This window comes from Pseudophryne corroboree (genome assembly GCF_028390025.1).
Source record: "Pseudophryne corroboree isolate aPseCor3 chromosome 3 unlocalized genomic scaffold, aPseCor3.hap2 SUPER_3_unloc_1, whole genome shotgun sequence".
NCBI lineage: Eukaryota > Metazoa > Chordata > Amphibia > Anura > Myobatrachidae > Pseudophryne > Pseudophryne corroboree.
The window spans coordinates 7,210,206-7,236,113 of NW_026967493.1; the positions used below are offsets into that span (position 1 = coordinate 7,210,206).

General features: G+C 46.1%; 1 protein-coding gene across 5 annotated transcripts in view; it reads right to left on the reverse strand.

Annotated features, from left to right (window-relative positions):
- LOC134983162 (gastrula zinc finger protein XlCGF26.1-like) overlaps positions 1-25,908 on the reverse strand; it is a 68,604-nt gene that overhangs the window by 35,940 nt on the left and 6,756 nt on the right. For all 5 annotated transcript variants that reach the window (XM_063948920.1, XM_063948919.1, XM_063948916.1 and 2 more), the window contains one exon: positions 20,952-21,108. In XM_063948920.1, the coding sequence (XP_063804990.1) occupies positions 20,952-21,068 (117 nt within the window). In that variant the 5' untranslated portion in view covers positions 21,069-21,108. The remainder of the gene's footprint in view (positions 1-20,951; positions 21,109-25,908) is intronic.

Below are 25,908 nucleotides of genomic sequence, written 5' to 3' on the forward strand. Positions count from 1 at the left end.
TGTGGAGTTAAAATATCTCACATGGAAAGTGGTCATGCTGTTGGCCCTGGCCTGGGCCAGGCGCGTGTCAGAATTGGCGGCTTTATCCTGTAAAAGCCCTTATCTGATTTTCCATTCGGACAGGGCGGAATTGAGGACTCGTCCTCAATTTCTCCCTAAGGTGTTTTCAGCATTTCACTTAAACCAACCTATTGTGGTGCCTGCGGCTACTAGGGACTTGGAGGATTCCAAGTTGCTGGACGTAGTCAGGGCCCTGAAAATATATGTTTCCAGGACGGCTGGAGTCAGAAAATCTGACTCGCTGTTTATCCTGTATGCACCCAACAAGCTGGGTGCTCCTGCTTCTAAGCAGACGATTGCTCGTTGGATTTGCAGTACAATTCAGCTTGCACATTCTGTGGCAGGCCTGCCACAGCCAAAATCTGTAAAAGCCCATTCCACACGGAAAGTGGGCTCATCTTGGGCGGCTGCCCGAGGGGTCTCGGCTTTACAACTTTGCCGAGCAGCTACTTGGTCAGGGGCAAACACGTTTGCTAAATTCTACAAATTTGATACCCTGGCTGAGGAGGACCTGGAGTTCTCTCATTCGGTGCTGCAGAGTCATCCGCACTCTCCCGCCCGTTTGGGAGCTTTGGTATAATCCCCATGGTCCTTTCGGAGTCCCCAGCATCCACTAGGACGTTAGAGAAAATAAGAATTTACTTACCGATAATTCTATTTCTCATAGTCCGTAGTGGATGCTGGGCGCCCATCCCAAGTGCGGATTGTCTGCATTACTTGTACATAGTTATTGTTACAAAAATCGGGTTATTGTTGTTGTGAGCCATCTTTTCAGAGGCTCCTTCTGTTATCATGCTGTTAACTGGGTTCAGATCACAGGTTGTACGGTGTGATTGGTGTGGCTGGTATGAGTCTTACCCGGGATTCAAGATCCTTCCTTATTGTGTACGCTCGTCCGGGCACAGTATCCTAACTGAGGCTTGGAGGAGGGTCATAGGGGGAGGAGCCAGTGCACACCAGGTAGTACTAAAGCTTTCTATTTGTGCCCAGTCTCCTGCGGAGCCGCTATTCCCCATGGTCCTTTCGGAGTCCCCAGCATCCACTACGGACTATGAGAAATAGAATTATCGGTAAGTAAATTCTTACTTTTTCTCCCCTCCATGTCTTCTTTCATGTACACAAGTATTTGGTTATTACTGCTACATTGTTGTGATCTACTGATGATTCCCATAACGCGCTGACAATTGTTGGAATTGATGCAACTGTTTAAGCTTGTTTTAATTGTCAAAGTCAGAAAAATATCACGCTGCACATTGCCATATATGCACCTCATGCGTGTGCCCGCTGCACGTGCATGAGCTCTTCCGTGCGTGCGTATACTCGCAGTCGCGTGCACTCGCAGGCGCACGGTATGCGCATTTATGGTAGAGTTTGTGTGCGTCTAGCGGGCGACTCAATCGTAACATATTTTAACCATATAATGTATTTTGTAGATTATGGTCCCTTTGATAGAATCTGAAAGTTTAGTTAATGTAGCATGTTCAGAGACAAAGAGATCCCTCTTTGTTTGATACGAAGGGTCAGACAGGGGTTACACAGTGGTGTTTAGTATCCATCGGAAGGGTATATAATTAGCAATATTCCGGTGTTGGTTAGAAACGGATTACTCGCTCGTGCGTATAGTTATGACTATAAGAAGTTTATGGACATTTACTATATTTGCAGTTTATTACCCATGCGGCGGGAAACCTGAGTTCCCCTCCCACCTGAGCAGTTAGGAATAGTCACAGCCCACCTGTATGAACCAACCTATGACCTTTTGTTATAATGCGGAGACGGATTCCTGTGTCCAATGAACAATAAGAATATAGGGACCATTGTACTGTACTGTGTGTAAGTGTATATAAAGACAAGCCGACCTGGGCCAGCTCTCTACTCTTCTCAACGGTTCTCATCACTGATAATCGGGAGCTGGATATCCAGGAAGGCGCATGCGATTGTTTCCCCTTGTGCGTAAGTTCTCTGCAGCCATTTTACCTCCTATTTGTTGTAAGCCATTCACTCTCTCCTTCCCCTTAAAAGTAATAGTGTTGCTATTGTATTTTAACGTGTAATAATTCTGTTAGATATTTATGTTAGCCTGGTAGTGGATAAACTGTACTGTATATTCTTTTGCAATTGAACGTTCATTCTCTCTCTTAAAGGTGTTAGAACCTTAGACCGGTATTTGAGTGTTTATTATATTTCTAAGGGTTCTCTGAGCGTCTCAGTCGCTCATACAGCTTTTAAACTAACAAGATTACATTGCGTTGCATCTACACATTATCACTGCATAAAGGTTTACAGTATAAGTACATTCTTTAAGGTATAGTTATTAAGGTTTAATTCTGTGAGCGTCAGCGCCGCCTGTGATCTCCTCGTGGTCTCGAGCGTCCGCTACGCTGGTAGCGTATCATTACGGTAATCGGCAGCCTATGGTGTGCTTGATACCAACAGCGTATTCTCGCAAGCGTTTGTGTCGCTCGAGCGGCTCGCTCCCGATACAGCGTCCGCTACGCTAAGGGCGTACCCTTACGGTACCTCGTGCGCCAATTGCGTACTGTGTCTCTTAACCTTTTATAGTGTTTAATATAGGGTAAATCTGTAGGCTTTATCAATTGGGGGCTCCTCCGCTCTTCACATATCTGCACTAGGTAACTTTAGCAGACATTATCGGTCAGCAAAGGGCGGGAAGGTGGTATCCCTCGCAGTGCTGACCAGATAAGCGTCTGCTTCGCTTAGTAAGGAGTGCTGAGGGAATCCGGAACCGGAAGGTAAGAACAGTACGTTATTGTCTTTTAAAACTGTTTAGTTTCTGTTTTGCGTACGTACGCATAAGCACACACACCTGTATTTCTTGTTTAGTAGTATTTGTCCGTATATCATTCTCCTGATTGCCACATACCAGTGATAACGTGCTGAGAGATTTGTTGTTATTAATAGTTAAAAGATAAAAAGTAATATTTAAGGGAATAATTGTAAAAGGCACGCACACAGTCTCGCCTAGAAATACAAGGGAGATTTGGGTGGTGTCCAGTAAATGATTACACTTAAAGATCATTTACATTGATAAACGTGTAGTTGTGTTACTGTGGACGTACTTGGTCTGTGTACACGTGTCCTTACAAGGGCGGGGCGTACACGACGCAAGGGTCGACGCACGGAGCGTATATTACGCAACGAAGCGTACGGATACGCCCACATAATACAAACCGCACGATAGTATTGTTTTAGTAGGCGATAAGGAAGTAACGTGATAATAACGCAAATCTATCTCAAATCCAAAAGTTAAAGTTAAAAGAAAAAACCTTCTCTGTTGCAATTCTTCTGGGTTAGGCTAATACCGAATGAAAGGAATTCTGTACAGAAATAAGAGTGTTCGAATGTAAGAGTGTGTATATATAAGATTTCTCTTTTTTTACGGACGTGGGAACCATAGGCCAGTAGAAAGAGGTACACCAGCGAGAGTGATAGCGTGGGGTGGCTTGGGAGGCGTCCCTTGTTAGTCTCGACATATTAATGAGCAGTAGAGTCTGCTGTACATAACAGACCAGGAGGTCAAGGACCAGGAGGTTCAGGTACAGCAGACTAGAAGTAGAGAGCACAACCGAAGAGGGTTGGTGCGAGACCCATATAGGCCAACAAAGCTCATTGCTGAAGGAATTCGCAGCTGAAATTTTCGATTCCACTGATCGTTCCGCACATAAGATTAGTTGCTTGTGTGCAGATACGATTGTACCGCATGTGATTGTGTGCATTAGCGTGTCTTGAATATTCATAAGAACGCTACTTGCACATTGTTAACGTGATTTGTGTAATTTTTTATTTTAAGGGAAGTAGCCTGATCACTCAGGGACATTCCAACGACTGATACTTGCTGGGGAGGGTAACATACTCCCACACGCCCGAGCAAGTAGACGTTCATAGGTGCCCTAGGTTGGGTACGGAACCTCTGGGAACTTTGGTCGCCGTATTGGCCAGCGTGGGCGGGAGTTAAGTGGGCGGACCTCGAGGCAAAACCCCCACCGCAGCCTTACCCCGGACACCTTGGTTTTTGTAAGGGTTGCCGAAGACCCTGATTTGAAGTCAGAGGTAGTGAAAGCAGCACCTGCAAAGATGGGGGCCAGTTGTTCAGGTAAGGGGCGATCAACCGAGGTTCAGGTTGATTTGGTAAACCGACCAATCGGGTCGGCAAGGTATATCATGTGTGAGAAATATGGTCATCACACAGAGATGTTGTGCAATGAATGGGAAAGGATGACTGTGCATGACGGGGAGAAGTTTCCCCGGGTAGGTAGTTTTAACCCAGAAGTATTACAGAATTTAAAGAGAAGAGTTTGCCTGATTAAATCTTCAAAAAGGCGTATTAGACATTATGACTATTTAACATTGTGGCAACAGGAAGGTGAAATACAAAGGGGATTGGCGCAAGCCACTGGATCTAACCCTATCAGGAAACTGATAGCCACTGCACCCCCACCACCATACATACCTGGAGAGAAATTGGTTGCAGAGAATGGCACACAAGGTTATGATAAATGTATAGAAGTTAAAGATAATGTAACTAAAGTAATTAATGCTAACACTAATCCGTGCAAGTTGTACCCTGTTTTGAACTTTCCCCAGGATTATGACCAAGAGGATGAGCCCACAACAATATCAGCACTCTCCCTAGCAGCCACCATATCAGAAACAGCAGTGGGCACGACCCAACCCGTAAGATTAGTATCAAAGGCCCTTAGCGGAGGGACAGGTGAGGTCGTATCATCTGGTAAGTACGGCACCATACACTATGCTGAAACCATTTCACCACATGTTGTAGAATCTACTCAGAATGATGTTGTGGGACTTAATCTAGTTAGGGTAATAGCAGTGCCAAATGGGAAAACTGAAGCCTCAGGAGCAACTCCTGTCAGGAACATCGCCATGCACTGTCCCTTTTCCCGAGCAGAATTAAGATCAATGATGTCTGAATTCCCTGATCCTAGGAAAGATTTAGTTGCATGTCAAAAGTATATTAGAGAGCTAGGAAATTCTGCAGAGCCAAATAACAAAGATTGGAGGACAGTTTTGAGGGCATGTTTACCCCCCAATGTTGATTCGTTAAAGTTTATCGCTGATTGCAAGTTAGATGAGGAAGTACCACTAACAGACGAGTATAATCAGGATAATGTAAAGAGAATCAATTTACAGTTAGGAGTATATTTTCTAGAGATGAGCGGGTTCGGTTTCTTTGAATCCGAACCCGCACGAACTTCACATTTTTTTTCACGGGTCCGAGCGACTCGGATCTTCCCGCCTTGCTCGGTTAACCCGAGCGCGCCCGAACGTCATCATGACGCTGTCGGATTCTCGCGAGACTCGGATTCTATATAAGGAGCCGCGCGTCGCCGCCATTTTCACACGTGCATTGAGATTGATAGGGAGAGGACGTGGCTGGCGTCCTCTCCATTTAGATTAGATTTAGAAGAGAGAGAGAGAGAGAGATTGCTGTGATACTGTAGATTAGAAGAGAGTGCAGAGTGCAGACAGAGTTTAGTGACTGACGACCACAGTGACCAGTGACCACCAGAGACAGTGCAGTTGTTTGTTTTATTTAATATATCCGTTCTCTGCCTGAAAAAAACGATACACAGTCACACAGTGACTCAGTCTGTGTGCACTGCTCAGCCCAGTGTGCTGCACATCAATGTATTGTATATAAAGCTTATAATTGTGGGGGAGACTGGGGAGCACTGCAGGTTGTTATAGCAGGAGCCAGGAGTACATGATAAATAATATTATATTAAAATTAAACAGTGCACACTTTTGCTGCAGGAGTGCCACTGCCAGTGTGACTAGTGGTGACCAGTGCCTGACCACCAGTATATTAGTAGTATTGTATACTATCTCTTTATCAACCAGTCTATATTAGCAGCAGACACAGTACAGTGCGGTAGTTCACGGCTGTGGCTACCTCTGTGTCGGCACTCGGCAGGCAGTCCGTCCATCCATAATTGTATTATAATATATACCACCTAACCGTGTTTTTTTTTTCGTTCTTTATACCGTCGTCATACTAGTTGTTACGAGTATACTACTATCTCTTTATCAACCAGTGTACAGTGCGGTAGTTCACGGCTGTGGCTACCTCTGTGTCGGAACTCGGCAGGCAGTCCGTCCATCCATAATTGTATTATAATATATACCACCTAACCGTGGTTTTTTTTTCGTTCTTTATACCGTCGTCATACTAGTTGTTACGAGTATACTACTATCTCTTTATCAACCAGTGTACAGTGCGGTAGTTCACGGCTGTGGCTACCTCTGTGTCGGCACTCGGCAGGCAGTCCGTCCAACCATAATTGTATTATATACCACCTAACCGTGTTTTTTTTTTCATTCTTTATACCGTCGTCATACTAGTTGTTACGAGTATACTACTATCTCTTTATCAACCAGTGTACAGTGCGGTAGTTCACGGCTGTGGCTACCTCTGTGTCGGCACTCGGCAGGCAGTCCGTCCAACCATAATTGTATTATATACCACCTAACCGTGGTTTTTTTTTCATTCTTTATACCGTCGTCATACTAGTTGTTACGAGTATACTACTATCTCTTTATCAACCAGTGTACAGTGCGGTAGTTCACGGCTGTGGCTACCTCTGTGTCGGCACTCGGCAGCCCGTCCATAATTGTATATACCAGTGACCTAACCGTGGTTTTTTTTTCTTTCTTTATACATACATACTAGTTACGAGTATACTATCTCTTTATCAACCAGTCTATATATTAGCAGCAGACACAGTACAGTGCGGTAGTTCACGGCTGTGGCTACCTCTGTGTCGGCACTCGGCAGCCCGTCCATAATTGTATATACCACCTAACCGTGGTTTTTTTTTCTTTCTTTATACATACATACTAGTTACGAGTATACTATCTCTTTATCAACCAGTCTATATATTAGCAGCAGACACAGTACAGTGCGGTAGTTCACGGCTGTGGCTACCTCTGCGTCGGCACTCCGCAGCCCGTCCATAATTGTATATACCAGTGACCTAACCGTGGTTTTTTTTTCTTTCTTTATACATACATACTAGTTACGAGTATACTATCTCTTTATCAACCAGTCTATATATTAGCAGCAGACACAGTACAGTGCGGTAGTTCACGGCTGTGGCTACCTCTGTGTCGGCACTCGGCAGCCCGTCCATAATTGTATATACCAGTGACCTAACCGTGGTTTTTTTTTCTTTCTTTATACATACATACTAGTTACGAGTATACTATCTCTTTATCAACCAGTCTATATATTAGCAGCAGACACAGTACAGTGCGGTAGTTCACGGCTGTGGCTACCTCTGTGTCGGCACTCGGCAGCCCGTCCATAATTGTATACTAGTATCCAATCCATCCATCTGCATTGTTTACCTGAGGTGCCTTTTAGTTGTGCCTATTAAAATATGGAGAACAAAAATGTTGAGGTTCCAAAATTAGGGAAAGATCAAGATCCACTTCCACCTCGTGCTGAAGCTGCTGCCACTAGTCATGGCCGAGACGATGAAATGCCAGCAACGTCGTCTGCCAAGGCCGATGCCCAATGGCATAGTACAGAGCATGTCAAAACCAAAACACCAAATATCAGTAAAAAAAGGACTCCAAAACCTAAAATAAAATTGTCGGAGGAGAAGCGTAAACTTGCCAATATGCCATTTACCACACGGAGTGGCAAGGAACGGCTGAGGCCCTGGCCTATGTTCATGGCTAGTGGTTCAGCTTCACATGAGGATGGAAGCACTCAGCCTCTCGCTAGAAAACTGAAAAGACTCAAGCTGGCAAAAGCACCGCAAAGAACTGTGCGTTCTTTGAAATCCCAAATCCACAAGGAGAGTCCAATTGTGTCGGTTGCGATGCCTGACCTTCCCAACACTGGACGTGAAGAGCATGCGCCTTCCACCATTTGCACGCCCCCTGCAAGTGCTGGAAGGAGCACCCGCAGTCCAGTTCCTGATAGTCAGATTGAAGATGTCAGTGTTGAAGTACACCAGGATGAGGAGGATATGGGTGTTGCTGGCGCTGGGGAGGAAATTGACCAGGAGGATTCTGATGGTGAGGTGGTTTGTTTAAGTCAGGCACCCGGGGAGACACCTGTTGTCCGTGGGAGGAATATGGCCGTTGACATGCCAGGTGAAAATACCAAAAAAATCAGCTCTTCGGTGTGGAGGTATTTCACCAGAAATGCGGACAACAGGTGTCAAGCCGTGTGTTCCCTTTGTCAAGCTGTAATAAGTAGGGGTAAGGACGTTAACCACCTCGGAACATCCTCCCTTATACGTCACCTGCAGCGCATTCATAATAAGTCAGTGACAAGTTCAAAAACTTTGGGTGACAGCGGAAGCAGTCCACTGACCAGTAAATCCCTTCCTCTTGTAACCAAGCTCATGCAAACCACCCCACCAACTCCCTCAGTGTCAATTTCCTCCTTCCCCAGGAATGCCAATAGTCCTGCAGGCCATGTCACTGGCAAGTCTGACGAGTCCTCTCCTGCCTGGGATTCCTCCGATGCATCCTTGCGTGTAACGCCTACTGCTGCTGGCGCTGCTGTTGTTGCCGCTGGGAGTCGATGGTCATCCCAGAGGGGAAGTCGTAAGCCCACTTGTACTACTTCCAGTAAGCAATTGACTGTTCAACAGTCCTTTGCGAGGAAGATGAAATATCACAGCAGTCATCCTACTGCAAAGCGGATAACTGAGTCCTTGACAACTATGTTGGTGTTAGACGTGCGTCCGGTATCCGCCGTTAGTTCACAGGGAACTAGACAATTTATTGAGGCAGTGTGCCCCCGTTACCAAATACCATCTAGGTTCCACTTCTCTAGGCAGGCGATACCGAGAATGTACACGAACGTCAGAAAAAGACTCACCAGTCTCCTAAAAAATGCAGTTGTACCCAATGTCCACTTAACCACGGACATGTGGACAAGTGGAGCAGGGCAGGGTCAGGACTATATGACTGTGACAGCCCACTGGGTAGATGTATGGACTCCCGCCGCAAGAACAGCAGCGGCGGCACCAGTAGCAGCATCTCGCAAACGCCAACTCTTTCCTAGGCAGGCTACGCTTTGTATCACCGCTTTCCAGAATACGCACACAGCTGAAAACCTCTTACGGCAACTGAGGAAGATCATCGCGGAATGGCTTACCCCAATTGGACTCTCCTGTGGATTTGTGGCATCGGACAACGCCAGCAATATTGTGTGTGCATTAAATATGGGCAAATTCCAGCACGTCCCATGTTTTGCACATACCTTGAATTTGGTGGTGCAGAATTTTTTAAAAAACGACAGGGGCGTGCAAGAGATGCTGTCGGTGGCCAGAAAAATTGCGGGACACTTTCGGCGTACAGGCACCACGTACAGAAGACTGGAGCACCACCAAAAACTACTGAACCTGCCCTGCCATCATCTGAAGCAAGAAGTGGTAACGAGGTGGAATTCAACCCTCTATATGCTTCAGAGGTTGGAGGAGCAGCAAAAGGCCATTCAAGCCTATACAATTGAGCACGATATAGGAGATGGAATGCACCTGTCTCAAGTGCAGTGGAGAATGATTTCAACGTTGTGCAAGGTTCTGATGCCCTTTGAACTTGCCACACGTGAAGTCAGTTCAGACACTGCCAGCCTGAGTCAGGTCATTCCCCTCATCAGGCTTTTGCAGAAGAAGCTGGAGGCATTGAAGAAGGAGCTAAAAGGGAGCGATTCCGCTAGGCATGTGGGACTTGTGGATGCAGCCCTTAATTCGCTTAACAAGGATTCACGGGTGGTCAATCTGTTGAAATCAGAGCACTACATTTTGGCCACCGTGCTCGATCCTAGATTTAAAGCCTACCTTGGATCTCTCTTTCCGGCAGACACAGGTCTGCTGGGGTTGAAAGACCTGCTGGTGACAAAATTGTCAAGTCAAGCGGAACGCGACCTGTCAACATCTCCTCCTTCACATTCTCCCGCAACTGGGGGTGCGAGGAAAAGGCTCAGAATTCCGAGCCCACCCGCTGGCGGTGATGCAGGGCAGTCTGGAGCGACTGCTGATGCTGACATCTGGTCCGGACTGAAGGACCTGACAACGATTACGGACATGTCGTCTACTGTCACTGCATATGATTCTCTCAACATTGATAGAATGGTGGAGGATTATATGAGTGACCGCATCCAAGTAGGCACGTCACACAGTCCGTACTTATACTGGCAGGAAAAAGAGGCAATTTGGAGGCCCTTGCACAAACTGGCTTTATTCTACCTAAGTTGCCCTCCCACAAGTGTGTACTCCGAAAGAGTGTTTAGTGCCGCCGCTCACCTTGTCAGCAATCGGCGTACGAGGTTACATCCAGAAAATGTGGAGAAGATGATGTTCATTAAAATGAATTATAATCAATTCCTCCGTGGAGACATTGACCAGCAGCAATTGCCTCCACAAAGTACACAGGGAGCTGAGATGGTGGATTCCAGTGGGGACGAATTGATAATCTGTGAGGAGGGGGATGTACACGGTGATATATCGGAGGGTGAAGATGAGGTGGACATCTTGCCTCTGTAGAGCCAGTTTGTGCAAGGAGAGATTAATTGCTTCTTTTTTGGGGGGGGTCCAAACCAACCCGTCATATCAGTCACAGTCGTGTGGCAGACCCTGTCACTGAAATGATGGGTTGGTTAAAGTGTGCATGTCCTGTTTTGTTTATACAACATAAGGGTGGGTGGGAGGGCCCAAGGATAATTCCATCTTGCACCTCTTTTTTCTTTTCTTTTTCTTTGCATCATGTGCTGATTGGGGAGGGTTTTTTGGAAGGGACATCCTGCGTGACACTGCAGTGCCACTCCTAAATGGGCCCGGTGTTTGTGTCGGCCACTAGGGTCGCTAATCTTACTCACACAGTCAGCTACCTCATTGCGCCTCTTTTTTTCTTTGCGTCATGTGCTGTTTGGGGAGGGTTTTTTGGAAGGGACATCCTGCGTGACACTGCAGTGCCACTCCTAGATGGGCCCGGTGTTTGTGTCGGCCACTAGGGTCGCTAATCTTACTCACACAGCTACCTCATTGCGCCTCTTTTTTTCTTTGCGTCATGTGCTGTTTGGGGAGGGTTTTTTGGAAGGGACATCCTGCGTGACACTGCAGTGCCACTCCTAGATGGGCCCGGTGTTTGTGTCGGCCACTAGGGTCGCTAATCTTACTCACACAGCTACCTCATTGCGCCTCTTTTTTTCTTTGCGTCATGTGCTGTTTGGGGAGGGTTTTTTGGAAGGGACATCCTGCGTGACACTGCAGTGCCACTCCTAGATGGGCCCGGTGTTTGTGTCGGCCACTAGGGTCGCTAATCTTACTCACACAGTCAGCTACCTCATTGCGCCTCTTTTTTTCTTTGCGTCATGTGCTGTTTGGGGAGGGTTTTTTGGAAGGGCCATCCTGCGTGACACTGCAGTGCCACTCCTAGATGGGCCCGGTGTTTGTGTCGGCCACTAGGGTCGCTAATCTTACTCACACAGTCAGCTACCTCATTGCGCCTCTTTTTTTCTTTGCGTCATGTGCTGTTTGGGGAGGGTTTTTTGGAAGGGCCATCCTGCGTGACACTGCAGTGCCACTCCTAGATGGGCCCGGTGTTTGTGTCGGCCACTAGGGTCGCTAATCTTACTCACACAGCTACCTCATTGCGCCTCTTTTTTTCTTTGCGTCATGTGCTGTTTGGGGAGGGTTTTTTGGAAGGGACATCCTGCGTGACACTGCAGTGCCACTCCTAGATGGGCCCGGTGTTTGTGTCGGCCACTAGGGTCGCTTATCTTACTCACACAGCGACCTCGGTGCAAATTTTAGGACTAAAAATAATATTGTGAGGTGTGAGGTATTCAGAATAGACTGAAAATGAGTGTAAATTATGGTTTTTGAGGTTAATAATACTTTGGGATCAAAATGACCCCCAAATTCTATGATTTAAGCTGTTTTTTAGTGTTTTTGGAAAAAAACACCCGAATCCAAAACACACCCGAATCCGACAAAAATAATTCGGTGAGGTTTTGCCAAAACGCGTTCGAACCCAAAACACGGCCGCGGAACCGAACCCAAAACCAAAACACAAAACCCGAAAAATTTCAGGCGCTCATCTCTAATATTTTCCTGCAGTAGTAAAGTGGAATAAAATCTTTACAATAAAACAAAAAGAAGGTGAATCCACACCAGAGTATTTTCACCGGGCTCTGCAGGATATGGCTAGGTACACTGGTATAGATGACATTAAAACTAATGTACACCACAGGGAAGTAGCTGTCTCTGTATTAATGGATGGGTTAAAAGAGGTTTTAAGGAATAGAATACAAACCACTAGGCCTGATTGGAGAGGTATGTCGGTGGATGCATTGGGAGAGGCTGCTGCTGGGCATGATCGGAATATCATCAGACACAGGGAGTCACAGAGTGATAAGCTAATGGCTGTAAGCATACAGGCCCTTACTACCAGGCCACCTCAGCCCAGAACTGTGACCCCTGTGGGTAAGTCAAGAGGTATAAAATGTTATGGTTGCCACAGAGAGGGACACATGGCACGTGATTGTAAAACAAGACAAATACAAAATTCATATCAACCCCCTAGACAACGACCTGATACGAGACATTGGGGTCAAGGACCGCAGAAGCAGAGCTATGAGCCACATGCAGAGGAAACAAAAAGGTATCCCCCAAGAAGAGACTGGCAAATCTCTGATAGTTCCCATCTACCCCCACCACAAGTAATTGCTGCCAGTGCGATTCAGGGGGGTCACCATACCCAATAGGGGTGTGGCCATACCTGTAATCTGCAGCCAGTGAAATTAATTGCGAGTCTTGGAAGTGAACCCGAGGTCACAATTGATGTAGCTGGTAAACCATTAAATTTCCTTGTAGATACGGGGGCGGCCAAATCAGTGATAAATTCGACAGTGGGCATGAGAACCACTGGTAAGACAATTCCAGCCATGGGAGTAACGGGAGTAGTACAGCACTACCCGGTTAGCAAACCAGCAGAGATTACAATAGGGCCATTGCATACCAAGCATTCCTTTTTGCTGGCTGCATCGGCATCGACTAATCTCCTGGGAAGAGATTTATTGTGTAAAATGGGGTGCGTCATATATTGCACTCCTGAAGGTGTGTTCCTAGACATACCTGAGAACCACGCTCAGGAAGTGCAAGATATGCTAGACTCCCCATCAAAATTAATGTCACATACTGTTATGATAAATAGGAGTCCATCCCAGGTAGAAGAAATGACATCCCAAATACCAGAGTCACTTTGGACTAAAGATGGACAAGACACTGGATTAATGGCAAACGTAGCTCCAGTAGTTGTGCAAGTAAAAGATGGTAGGATAGCTCCAAAAATCCCACAATACCCTCTGAAGCCAGAGGTGGAGTTAGGAGTGTACCCCGTAATAGAGCGCTTGCTACAACAGGGCATTCTGGTAAGAACATCCAGTACTGCCAATAGTCCCATCTTCCCTGTTAAAAAGAGTGGGGGGAGGGGTTACAGGCTAGTGCAGGATCTAAGGGGGATTAACAAAATAGTTGAGAGTCAGTTCCCCGTAGTGCCAAATCCAGCTGTCATCCTTATGCAAATCCCTCCCACTGCGAAATTTTTCACTGTAATTGACCTCTGCTCCGCCTTCTTCTCTGTACCTCTGCACCCTGACAGCCAATATTTGTTTGCGTTCACATACAGAGGAGTTCAATACACCTGGACTCGCTTACCACAAGGTTTCATTGACAGTCCAAGTATTTTCTCACAAGCCTTACATGATTGTTTACAGTCTTTTCAACCTGAGAGTGGATCAATACTAATACAGTATGTAGACGATCTACTTCTGTGTTCTGATTCACTCGAATCGTCCCTGAGAGATACGAAACAACTCCTGATTCATCTCTCAGAAACCGGACACAAGGTTTCAAAAGATAAGTTGCAATTATGCCGGACTAAGGTAAAATATTTGGGACACTGTCTGACACAAGGACTGAGACACCTGACCGCTGATAGAATTCAAGCAATTCGAGACATGACTCTGCCACAAACCCAGCAACAGATCAGAACGTTTTTAGGAATGTGTGGGTATTGCCGTAACTGGATCCCAGGTTTTTCCATACTAGCATTACCTTTACAGGAGATGGTCTCATCAAACAAACCTGATCGGATTTCGCATACAGACGAATCTGAGATGGCATTTGAGAGACTTAAACAGTGCCTAACGCAGGCACCAGCATTAGGTATGCCAGACTATGGGAAACCCTTTGAGCTGTACGGAACAGAAAGTGCTGGTTGCGCGGCAGGCGTCCTAACCCAAAAGCACGGTGATGCCAGCAGGCCGGTAGCATACTACAGCGCTCAGCTAGACACGGTAGCGCGATCCCTCCCCACATGCTTGCGAAGTGTTGCTGCGATAGCATTGCTAGTAACAAAAAGCGAAGATGTAGTGCTAGGACACAACCTCACAATCCACACGCCACATGCAGTGTCAGCCTTGCTAAATTCTGCCCAAACCAGACACGTCTCATCAGCGTGGTTTACAAGATGGGAATTGGCATTGATGGCCCCCGTAAACATCACCATAAAGAGATGCAGCGCATTAAACCCTGCAACGTATCTCCCAGGTGTGCCTGGACAGGCACAAAGGGTGGAGGATGAGAGTAATGGTGAAGGAGGATTTAGCACAGGGAAAGACATGCATGATTGTATGGAATATTTGACCCAAAATTTCACGGCAAGGCCTGACATCAGTGACAACCCACTGGAAGATGTAGATTTTACTTTCTACACTGACGGTAGTTGTCACAGACAGACGGACTCGGGAGACTTGTGTACTGGATACGCAGTCGTAGATGACCAAGGCACCATAGAAGCAGAACCGCTAGGCCCACCTCACTCAGCCCAGGTTGCTGAACTGGTTGCCCTAACCAGAGCATGTGAATTGGCTAAGGGCAAGTCAGTCAATATCTACACAGATTCTAGGTACGCCTTCGGGGTAGTCCATGATTTCGGAGCCCTATGGCGCCTCAGAAATTTCATGACGGCAGCTGGTACACCGGTAGCGCATGCAGCTCACATCAAAAGGCTTCTAACAGCGATACAGGAACCCGACAGAGTGGCTGTTATCAAGTGTAAAGCACATACATATAGCCAAGACCCAATATCACTTGGTAACAGCCGAGCAGACGAAGCTGCTAAGTTAGCAGCTGGTACCCCCAGACACACAGACATCACACAACTGATGGTATTTAATACTGTTAACACACAGAAATTGTGTGAAATGCAAAATTTGTGTTCCCCACAGGAAAAGGCAGTCTGGAGGTTAAAAGGATATGGCCAGGAGTCCTCAGGACTCTGGACAGATGGACAGGGTAAACCAGTGGCACCAAGAGCATACCTTCCAAGTCTAGCGGAAGCAGCACACGGGCTGACTCATCTGGGCAAAGAAGGGATGTGTAAGCTAGTAAGAGCTTACTGGTGCGCCCCAGGATTTTCTTCCCATGCAGGTAAGAGAGCAATGACATGCCTCACCTGCTTGAGGAAGAATATCGGGAAAGCAATACCAACAAAACCATCTCATATCCCACCAACAGACGGCCCTTTTCAAGTAATACAGATTGATTTCATACAATTACCCCCTTGTCGAAATTTGAAGTATGTACTAGTTTGTATAGATGTGTTTTCAAATTGGGTCGAAGCATTTCCTGCGGCCACAAATACCGCTATGTTTACTGCTAAGAAAATTGTGCAGGAATTTGTGTGTAGATACGGTATCCCTAGAATAATTGAAAGTGATAGGGGTACCCATTTTACAGGTGATGTCTTTCAAGGAATGTGTAAGTTGATGGGAATTAATAGTAAGCTGCACACTCCGTACCGCCCCCAGGCGAGTGCGAAGGTAGAAAGAGTGAACAGCACTATAAAAAATAAATTGAGCAAAGTTATGGCAGAAACAGGATTGACATGGCCAGAAGCTTTACCCATTGTACTATACAGCATCAGAACCACTCCCAGGTCCCCTCTTAATCTGTCCCCCTTTGAAATTCTGTTTGGTCGACAACCGCATGTTATGATTAACCCTCAGGATGATTTGAAGTGTAACAATGAAGTGACTATAAAGTACTTGGTTAAGATGAGTAAACAGCTAAGGAATCAGAATGATAAACTTGAAGTTGGTGATTCCTGATCTGCCAGATAGTAACTGTCATGACATTGAACCTGGGGATTATGTAATGATACGGAATTTTCTACGCTCAGGTTGCCTTATTGACAGATGGGAAGGACCATACCAAGTCTTATTGATTAGCACGACAGCATTGAAGGTTGCCGAGAGAGAGACTTGGGTTCATTCGTCCCATTGTAAGAAGGTTGCTGATCCAGAGAGGTCTCGTGATAAAGAACAGACGGTAGAGGAAGTTGTATCACTGGAGTGATTGAGACGGCACCTGAGCATTGAGAAATAATAAGATCGGAGGCAGTTGTCGATCCCCTGTTCCCTTTTATTGTTTTTCTCCACCTCCCATCCCATCTCCCTCAATTATTTCTTTCCCCCTTCTCATTTTTCTCCATTTCCTCCTATAAGATGGACTTGCCCCAAGAGACTGTGATCCGGATTTTCCTGTTGACCATGATGTTGACCAGAGCAGTCTGTTCCGGCGAGAGTACCATGGAGGTCGAGAGAGGTTCTGGAATGGGTTCTGATGACAGAGATGGAGGCGTAGATTTCCAAGAACAACATAATCACCAAGCAAAGGCGAGTATTAGAAAACGATCTGGTAGCATTGACCATAGAAGGAACTGTGAAGGATTGTTAGCTGAAGAAAATTCCCTCTGTAGGCATTGTGATAACTTAGTTGAGGATGGGTGCATCAAGAAATGTCAGTCCAGTTTTAACATTAACATGGACCGGCATCCATTGGGTGACTATCACTCATTAGTGGGTAAGGTGTTAAACCAAACAGACTGCTGGGTATGCTCTCAAGTACCTCAAGGTCACAGCAAGTCAGGACTAGTACCATTTCCTTTAACGATAGGGGAGGTACTTGAGTTAAGTGGTGGGAGGCCGGTGGACAAGAGGTTTAACATCTCTAGTCCTCCTAGTTTGAAGCTCCACCAATACCATGTGGATAGGTCCTTAGTGCGTTTTAACATTTCCAATCCCCGAAAGCCGGGAAATTGGGAAGTGTCATGGAATAATCAAATCATGACATTCTCACATAGAGCCGACAGAATGCCTACAGATACAGAGCTCATACGCCACAGTGGAAAATATTTCCGATATAGGTATACCCTAGGAAGTAGGACCATGAGAGTTGGAGAAGTATCACCAGGATACTGTGCACATATCATACAACCGGATACGTGTACTAGATAGATGGGAGAATTAGGGTTAGGAGGGTTTACATGGAAGATGTGTAACATGGTTCTAACATATTCAGTCCCATATGTTATCCCCGATGATGCATATTTCATATGCGGGAGAAAGGCGTATAAGTGGCTTGCCCCAAACTCAGAGGGATTGTGTTATATTGGAAAAGTATTGCCTGAGGTAATGACTGTATCACATACCAAAATGAAAGATATTCACCGCAGTGCCCCAGCTCCTTATACTCACACTCATTACGAGCACATCGTTAAACGGCACCTGATAGAAAGAACAGAGCATCCGGCTTCTGACCTGATCCATGAATCCACCGGGATTCAATTCCTAATCGCGTTAGATATCACTCGTACCGCCAGAGGAGTGATAAATTATAAATATATATCTGCGCTTGCAAATTTATTAGACAATATCACTGAAATGTATGATGACACATTCAGGTATACTGGGAGAGAGTTACAAGCCTACAAAACAGAACTGGTTCAGCATAGGATGATTCTCAATTATCTCACGGCTGTGACAGGCGGGTATTGTGTTACCCTAGCGACTCAGTATGGAATAAAGTGCTGCACGTATATTACAAACAGCACTGAGGACCCAGCCGAGGTCATAGACCAAAAGATGGATGACATTTTGCAATTAAAATGGGAGTTCCGAAGGAAACACAATCTCACCCTTACTGCCGTGGGTAATGAGCTGACCGGTTGGGTGTCATGGTTGAACCCACGAAATTGGTTCTCTGGTTTAGGAGAATGGGCCCAAGGAATTATAATAGATGTAGGTAAATTTCTTTTGTGTATTCTGGGTGTCATCATATTGGTCGGTCTGATATTTAGATGCGTTCGGGTTTTAACAAAGTGTAAACGTAGCGCCCGAGTGATGAGTTTAAGAAGTGAAGATACTGTAATAACAACGACTGATTTGATTTACGACCCAACCATTGAGACAATGTTGTGATGAAAATGTGATTCCACGGTCCGTTTCTTTCACCCGTTTCTCCTTTGTTTTCCTCCAAGGTAAAAAAAGACATCCGTTTGGAAGAAGAATTTGACAACCTTTTACACAGACCATTGATGGACAATGCCATAGACCCCCAATATCCCTAGCGATTTTAAAATTTTACGATAGCCCAACACTTTTGTAAGTCTATGGACATTGAGAAAGCTTTTTGCTCAAGCAATTATAGCAAAAGCATCGGGAGACTACAGTCAACATGTACATCAAGACAAGACACCAGACAAGACTTCAATCAACAAATGTATATTAAACTCACATAGTTTATGACTGCATTTACCATAATTGCTCCTTATCTTCATCTCTACAACCTTCAGGTAATGACACACATAGTCGATAGGGAATATAGGCACAGATATCAGCACTCACATATCCCCCCATTCATGTATCATCAACTAAAATGTGCTCCCCCATTTTGTTGCAACCAAAAGCCGAAAAGAGCTCGGTAAAGTTTGACAGCCCATCCACAGACCCGTATCACGGATAAGAAGGAATTCAAATGTATACTTCGCAATACCTCGAAGCTTGATTTAAAACACGTACGGCACGATGATACATGACCCCTCAAACATGGACTCATACATACATGCTTCTACTATCTCACTAGGTCATACCTTTTTCCCACCTTCTTCTCTTCTCCCTTACCCAATCATAGAAATGTATTATACATGATATATATTTTTCTCTTTTTTTTTTAACTGTTTTAGGAAGTGGCAGTTATTGGTGACTGCCAAAGGGTGGACTGTCAAAGTCAGAAAAATATCACGCTGCACATTGCCATATATGCACCTCATGCGTGTGCCCGCTGCACGTGCATGAGCTCTTCCGTGCGTGCGTATACTCGCAGTCGCGTGCACTCGCAGGCGCACGGTATGCGCATTTATGGTAGAGTTTGTGTGCGTCTAGCGGGCGACTCAATCGTTACATATTTTAGTATATAATGTATTTTTGTAGATTATGGTCCCGTTGATAGAATCTGAAAGTTTAGTTAATGTAGCATGTTCAGAGACAAAGAGATCCCTCTTTGTTTGATACGAAGGGTCAGACAGGGGTTACACAGTGGTGTTTAGTATCCATCGGAAGGGTATATAATTAGCAATATTCCGGTGTTGGTTAGAAACAGATTAATCGCTCGTGCGTATAGTTATGACTATAAGACGTTTATGGACATTTACTATATTTGCAGTTTATTACCCATGCGGCGGGAAACCTGAGTTCCCCTCCCACCTGAGCAGTTTGAAATAGTCACAGCCCACCTGTATGAACCAACCTATGACCTTTTGTTATAATGCGGAGACGGATTCCTGTGTCCAATGAACAATAAGAATATAGGGACCATTGTACTGTACTGTATGTAAGTGTATATAAAGACAAGCCGACCTGGGCCAGCTCCTTTCTACTCTTCTCAACGGTTCTCATCACTGATAATCGGGAGCTGGATATCCAGGAAGGCGCATGCGATTGTTTACCCTTGTGCGTAAGTTCTCTGCAGCCATTTTACCTCCTATTTGTTGTAAGCCATTCACTCTCTCCTTCCCCTTAAAAGTAATAGTGTTGCTATTGTATTTTAACGTGTAGTAATTCTGTTAGATATTTATGTTAGCCTGGTAGTGTATAAACTGTACTGTATATTCTTTTGCAATTGAACGTTCATTCTCTCTCTTAAAGGTGTTAGAACCTTAGACCGGTATTTGAGTGTTTATTATATTTCTAAGGGTTCTCTGAGCGTCTCAGTCGCTCATACAGCTTTTAAACTAACAAGGTTACATTGCGTTGCATCTACACATTATCACTGCATAAAGGTTTACAGTATAAGTACATTCTTTAAGGTATAGTTATTAAGGTTTAATTCTGTGAGCGTCAGCGCCGCTTGTGATCTCCTCGTGGTCTCGAGCGTCCGCTACGCTGGTAGCGTATCATTACGGTAATCGGCAGCCTATGGTGTGCTTGATACCAACAGCGTATTCTCGCGAGCGTTTGTGTCGCTCGAGCGGCTCGCTCCCGATACAGCGTCCGCTACGCTAAGGGCGTACCCTTACGGTACCTCGTGCGCCAATTGCGTACTGTGTCTCTTAACCTTTTATAGTGTTTAATATAGGGTAAATCTGTAGGCTTTATCATAATTGTTACTATTGTACCTCCCCAGTCAGGGCCCTGTGTTAGTAATAGAGATAAGAGTGATGTCACTGTGACACTTCCAGACTCCCTCACCTCCCCAGTCAGGTCCCTGTGTTAGTAATAGAGATAAGAGTGATGTCACTGTGACACTCCCAGACTCCCTCACCTCCCCAGTCAGGCCCCTGTGTTAGTAATAGAGATAAGAGTGATATCACTGTGACACTCCCAGACCCCCTCACCTCCCCAGTCAGGTCCCTGTGTTAGTAATGGAGATAAGAGTGATGTTACTGTGACACTCCCAGACTCCCTCACCTCCCCAGTCAGGTCCCTGTGTTAGTAATGGAGATAAGAGTGATGTTACTGTGACACTCCCAGACTCCCTCACCTCCCCAGTTAGCAGGTAGATGATCTCCAGGGTGAGATTTAATATCCTTCCAGTCATCTTGTTTCTGTCCTTTTCCATCCTCAGTGCATTAGTCGGAGAGTGGACTCCGGATCTCATTTAGGAGACTGATCATGTGGAGGTGACAGCAGAGGAGTTCCTGTAATGGAGTTAAATGAATGCAAATAAGAATATTGTACATTAGAAATAAAATTGTACTGTGGATCAATGATGAACAGGGTATAATAAAACAACTTGATCATTGAACACGCACTTTCTAAATGGGGGTTGTGTATAATATATCTGTTCACCTATGAAGACCTTGACTATAAGGGATGTAGTCCAGAGAGGGGTGGCTGGGCTGGACATAGAAGTAGAGAGGAGCGTGGAGCGGGACAGAGCTGCAGTCAGCTCAGGGGCATAACAGTGGATAAAGGGGGCGGTGTGTAGCTGGAGGCAAACTGAGGTGGCCCAAGAAGATTCTTTTCTTGGACCCCTTCCTCTATAAGAACTCTTTAGGTGAGCTCATCAGCTCTTTTGGCCTCCAATATCATCCATATGCTGAGGACACTCATATCTTTCTCCTCGCCTGACCTCTCTCCTTCTCTCCTCACTCATATCTTAAAATAAGATTTTACTTACCGATAAATCTATTTCTCATAGTCCGTAGTGGATGCTGGGGACTCCGTCAGGACCATGGGGAATAGCGGCTCCGCAGGAGACAGGGCACAAAAGCAAGCTTTTAGGATCACATGGTGTGTACTGGCTCCTCCCCCTATGACCCTCCTCCAAGCCTCAGTTAGGTACTGTGCCCGGACGAGCGTACACAATAAGGAAGGATCTTGAATCCCGGGTAAGACTCATACCAGCCACACCAATCACACCGTACAACTTGTGATTTGAACCCAGTTAACAGTATGATAACAATGAAGTAGCCTCTAAAAAAGATGGCTCACAACAATAATAACCCGATTTTTTTGTAACAATAACTATGTACAAGTAATGCAGACAATCCGCACTTGGGATGGGCGCCCAGCATCCACTACGGACTATGAGAAATAGATTTATCGGTAAGTAAAATCTTATTTTCTCTAACGTCCTAGTGGATGCTGGGGACTCCGTCAGGACCATGGGGATTATACCAAAGCTCCCAAACGGGCGGGAGAGTGCGGATGACTCTGCAGCACCGAATGAGAGAACTCCAGGTCCTCCTCAGCCAGGGTATCAAATTTGTAGAATTTAGCAAACGTGTTTGCCCCTGACCAAGTAGCTGCTCGGCAAAGTTGTAAAGCCGAGACCCCTCGGGCAGCCGCCCAAGATGAGCCCACCTTCCTTGTGGAATGGGCATTTACAGATTTTGGCTGTGGCAGGCCTGCCACAGAATGTGCAAGCTGAATTGTACTACAAATCCAACGAGCAATAGTCTGCTTAGAAGCAGGAGCACCCAGCTTTTTGGGTGCCTACAATATAAACAGCAAGTCAGACTTTCTGACTCCCGCCGTCCTGGAATTATATATATATATTTTCAGGGCCCTGACAACGTCTAGCAACTTGGAGTCCTCCAAGTCCCTAGTAGCCGCAGGCACCACAATAGGTTGTTTCAGGTGAAACGCTGACACCACCTTAGGCAGAAACTGGGGACGAGTCCGCAGTTCTGCCCTGTCCGAATGGAAAATCAAATATGGGCTTTTGTAAGACAAAGCCGCCAATTTTGACAATCGCCTGGCCGAGGCCAGGGCCAACAGCATGGTCACTTTCCATGTGAGATATTTCAAATCCACAGATTTGAGTGGTTCAAACCAATATGATTTGAGGAATCCCAACACTACGTTGAGATCCCACGGTGCCACTGGAGGCACACAAGGGCTGTATATGCAATACTCCCTTGACAAACGTCTGGACTTCAGGAACTGAAGCCAATTCTTTCTGGAAGAAAATCTATAGGGCCGAAACTTGAACCTTAATGGACCCCAATTTGAGGCTCATAGACACTCCTGTTTGCAGGAAGTGCAGAAATCGACCTAGTTGAAATTTTTTCGTGGGGCCTTCCTGGCCTCACCCACGCAACATATTTTTACCACATGTGGTGATAACGTTGTGCGGTCACCTCCTTCCTGGCTTTGACCAGGGTAGGTATGACCTCTTCCGGAATGCCTTTTCCCTTAGGATCCGGCGTTCAAACCGCCATGCCGTCAAACGCAGTCGCGGTAAGTCTTGGAACAGACAAGGTCCCTGCTGGAGCAGGTCCTTTCTTAAAGGCCGATGCCACGGTTCCTCTTGGAACAGACATGGTACTTGCTGAAAGCAAATCCCTTCTTAGCTCCCGAGGCCATTAGTCCTCTGTGAGCATCTCTTGAAGTTCCGGTTACCAAGTCCCTCTTGGCCAATCCGGAGCCACGAGTATAGTTCTTACTCCTCTATGTCTTATAATTCTCAATACCTTGGTTATGAGAAGCAGAGAAGGGAACACATACACCGACTGTTACACCCACGGTGTTACCAGGACGTCCACAGCTATCGCCTGAAGGTCTCGTGACCTGGCGCAATACCTGTCCCATTTTTTTGTTCGGGCGGGACGCCATCATGTCCACCTTTGGTCTTTCCCAACGGTTCACAATCATGCGGAAAACTTCCCGATGAAGTTCCCACTCTCCCGGGTGGAGGTCGTGCCTGCTGAGGAAGTCTGCTTCCCAGTCGTCCACTCCCGGAATGAACACTGCTGACAGTGCTATCACATGATTTTCCGCCTAGCGAAAAATCCTTGCAGTTTTGCCACTGCCCTCCTGCTTCTTGTGCCGCCCTTTCTGTTTACGTGGGCGACTGCCGTGATGTTATCCCACTGGATCAATACCGGCTGACCTTGAAGCAGAGGTCTTGCTAAGCTTAGAGCATTATAAATTTGCTCTTAGCTCCAGTATATTTATGTGGAGAGAATTCTCCAGACTTGATCACACTCCTTGTGTGACTGCTCCCCAGCCTCTCAGGCTGGCCTCCGTGGTCACGAGCATCCAATCCTGAATGCCGAATCTGCGGCCCTCTAGAAGATGAGCACTCTGTAATCACCACAGGAGAGACACCCTTGTCCTTGGATATAGGGTTATCCGCTGATGCATCTGAAGATGCGATCCGGACCATTTGTCCAGCAGATCCCACTGAAGAGTTCTTGCGTGAAATCTGCCGAATGGAAGCGCTTCGTAATAAGCCACCATTTTTACCAGGACTCTTGTGCAATGATGCACTGACACTTTTCCTGGTTTTAGGAGGATCCCGATTAGCTCGGATAACTCCCTGGCTTTCTCCTCTGGGAGAAACACCTTTTTCTGGACTGTGTCCAGAATCATCCCTAGGACCAGCAGACGTGTCGTCGGAACAACTGCGGTTTTGGAATATTTAGAATCCACCCGTGCTGTCGTAGAACTACTTGAGATAGTGCTACTCCGACCTCCAACTGTTCTCTGGACCTTGTTCTTATCAGGAGGTCGTCCATTTTCTTTGAAGACGAATCCTCCTTTCGGTCATTACCTTGGTAAGGACCCGGGGTGCCTTGGACAATCCAACGGCATCGTCTTGAAACTGATAGTGACAGTTCTGTACCACGAACCTGAGGTACCCTTGGTGAGAAAAGGCAAATTTTGGGACATGGAGGTAAGCATCCCTGATGTCCCGGGACACCATATAGTCCCCTTGTTCTTTGCTATCACTGCTCTGAGTGACTCCATCTGGATTTGAACCCTTGTAAGTGTTCAAATTTTTCAGATTTAGAATAGGTCTCACCTAGCCTTCAGTACCACCATATAGTGTGGAGTAATACCCCTTTCCTTGTTGTCGGAGGGGTAAATTTATTATCACCTGCTGGGAATACAGCTTGTGAATTGTTTTCAATACTGCCTCCCTGTCGGAGGGAGACATTGGTACAGCAGACTACAGGAACCTGCGAGGGGGGAAACCTCTCGACATTCCAATCTGTACCCCTTGGATACTACTTGTAGGATCCAGGGGTCCTGTACGGTCCCAGCGTCATGCTGAGAACTTGGTAGAAGCGGTGGAGGGCTTCTGTTCCTGGGAATGGGCTGCCTGCTGCAGTCTTCTTCCCTTTCCTCTATCCCTGGGCAGATATGACTCTTATAGGGACGAAAGGACTGAGGCTGAAAAGACGGTGTCTTTTTCTGCAGAGATGTGACTTAGGGTAAAAAACGGTGGATTTTCCAGCAGTTGCCCTGGCCACCAGGTCCCATGGACCGACCCCAAATAACTCCTCCCCTTTATACGGCAATACATCTTTGTGCCGTTTGGAATCTGCATCACCTGACCACTGTCGTGTCCATAAACATCTTCTTGCAGATATGGACATCGCATTTACTCTTGATGCCAGAGTGCAAATATCCCTCTGCGCATCTCGCATATATAGAAATGCATCCTTTAAATGCTCTATAGTCAATAAAATACTGTCCCTGTCAAAGGTATCAATATTTTTAGTCAGGGAATCCGACCAAGCCACCTCAGCTCTGCACATCCAGGCTGAGGCGATCGCTGGTCGCAGTATAACACCAGCATGTGTGTGTATACTTTTTAGGATATTTTTCCGCCTCCTATCAGCTGGCTCCTTAAGTACGGCCCTATCCGTAGATGGTACCGCCACTTGTTCTGATAAGCGTGTGAGCGCCTTATCCACCCTGAGGGGTGTTTCCCACCGCGCCTTAACTTCTGGCGGGAAAGGGTATACCGCCAATAATTTTCTATCGGGGGAAACCCACGCATCATCACACTCTTCATTTAATTTATCTGATTCAGGAAAAACTACAGGTAGTTTTTTCACCTCACACATAATACCCTTTTTTGTGGTACTTGGAGTATCAGAAATATGTAACACCTCCTTCATTGCCCTTAACGTGTGGCCCTAAAAGAAAATACGTTTGTTTCTTCACCGTCGACACTGAAATCAGTGTCCGTGTCTGGGTCT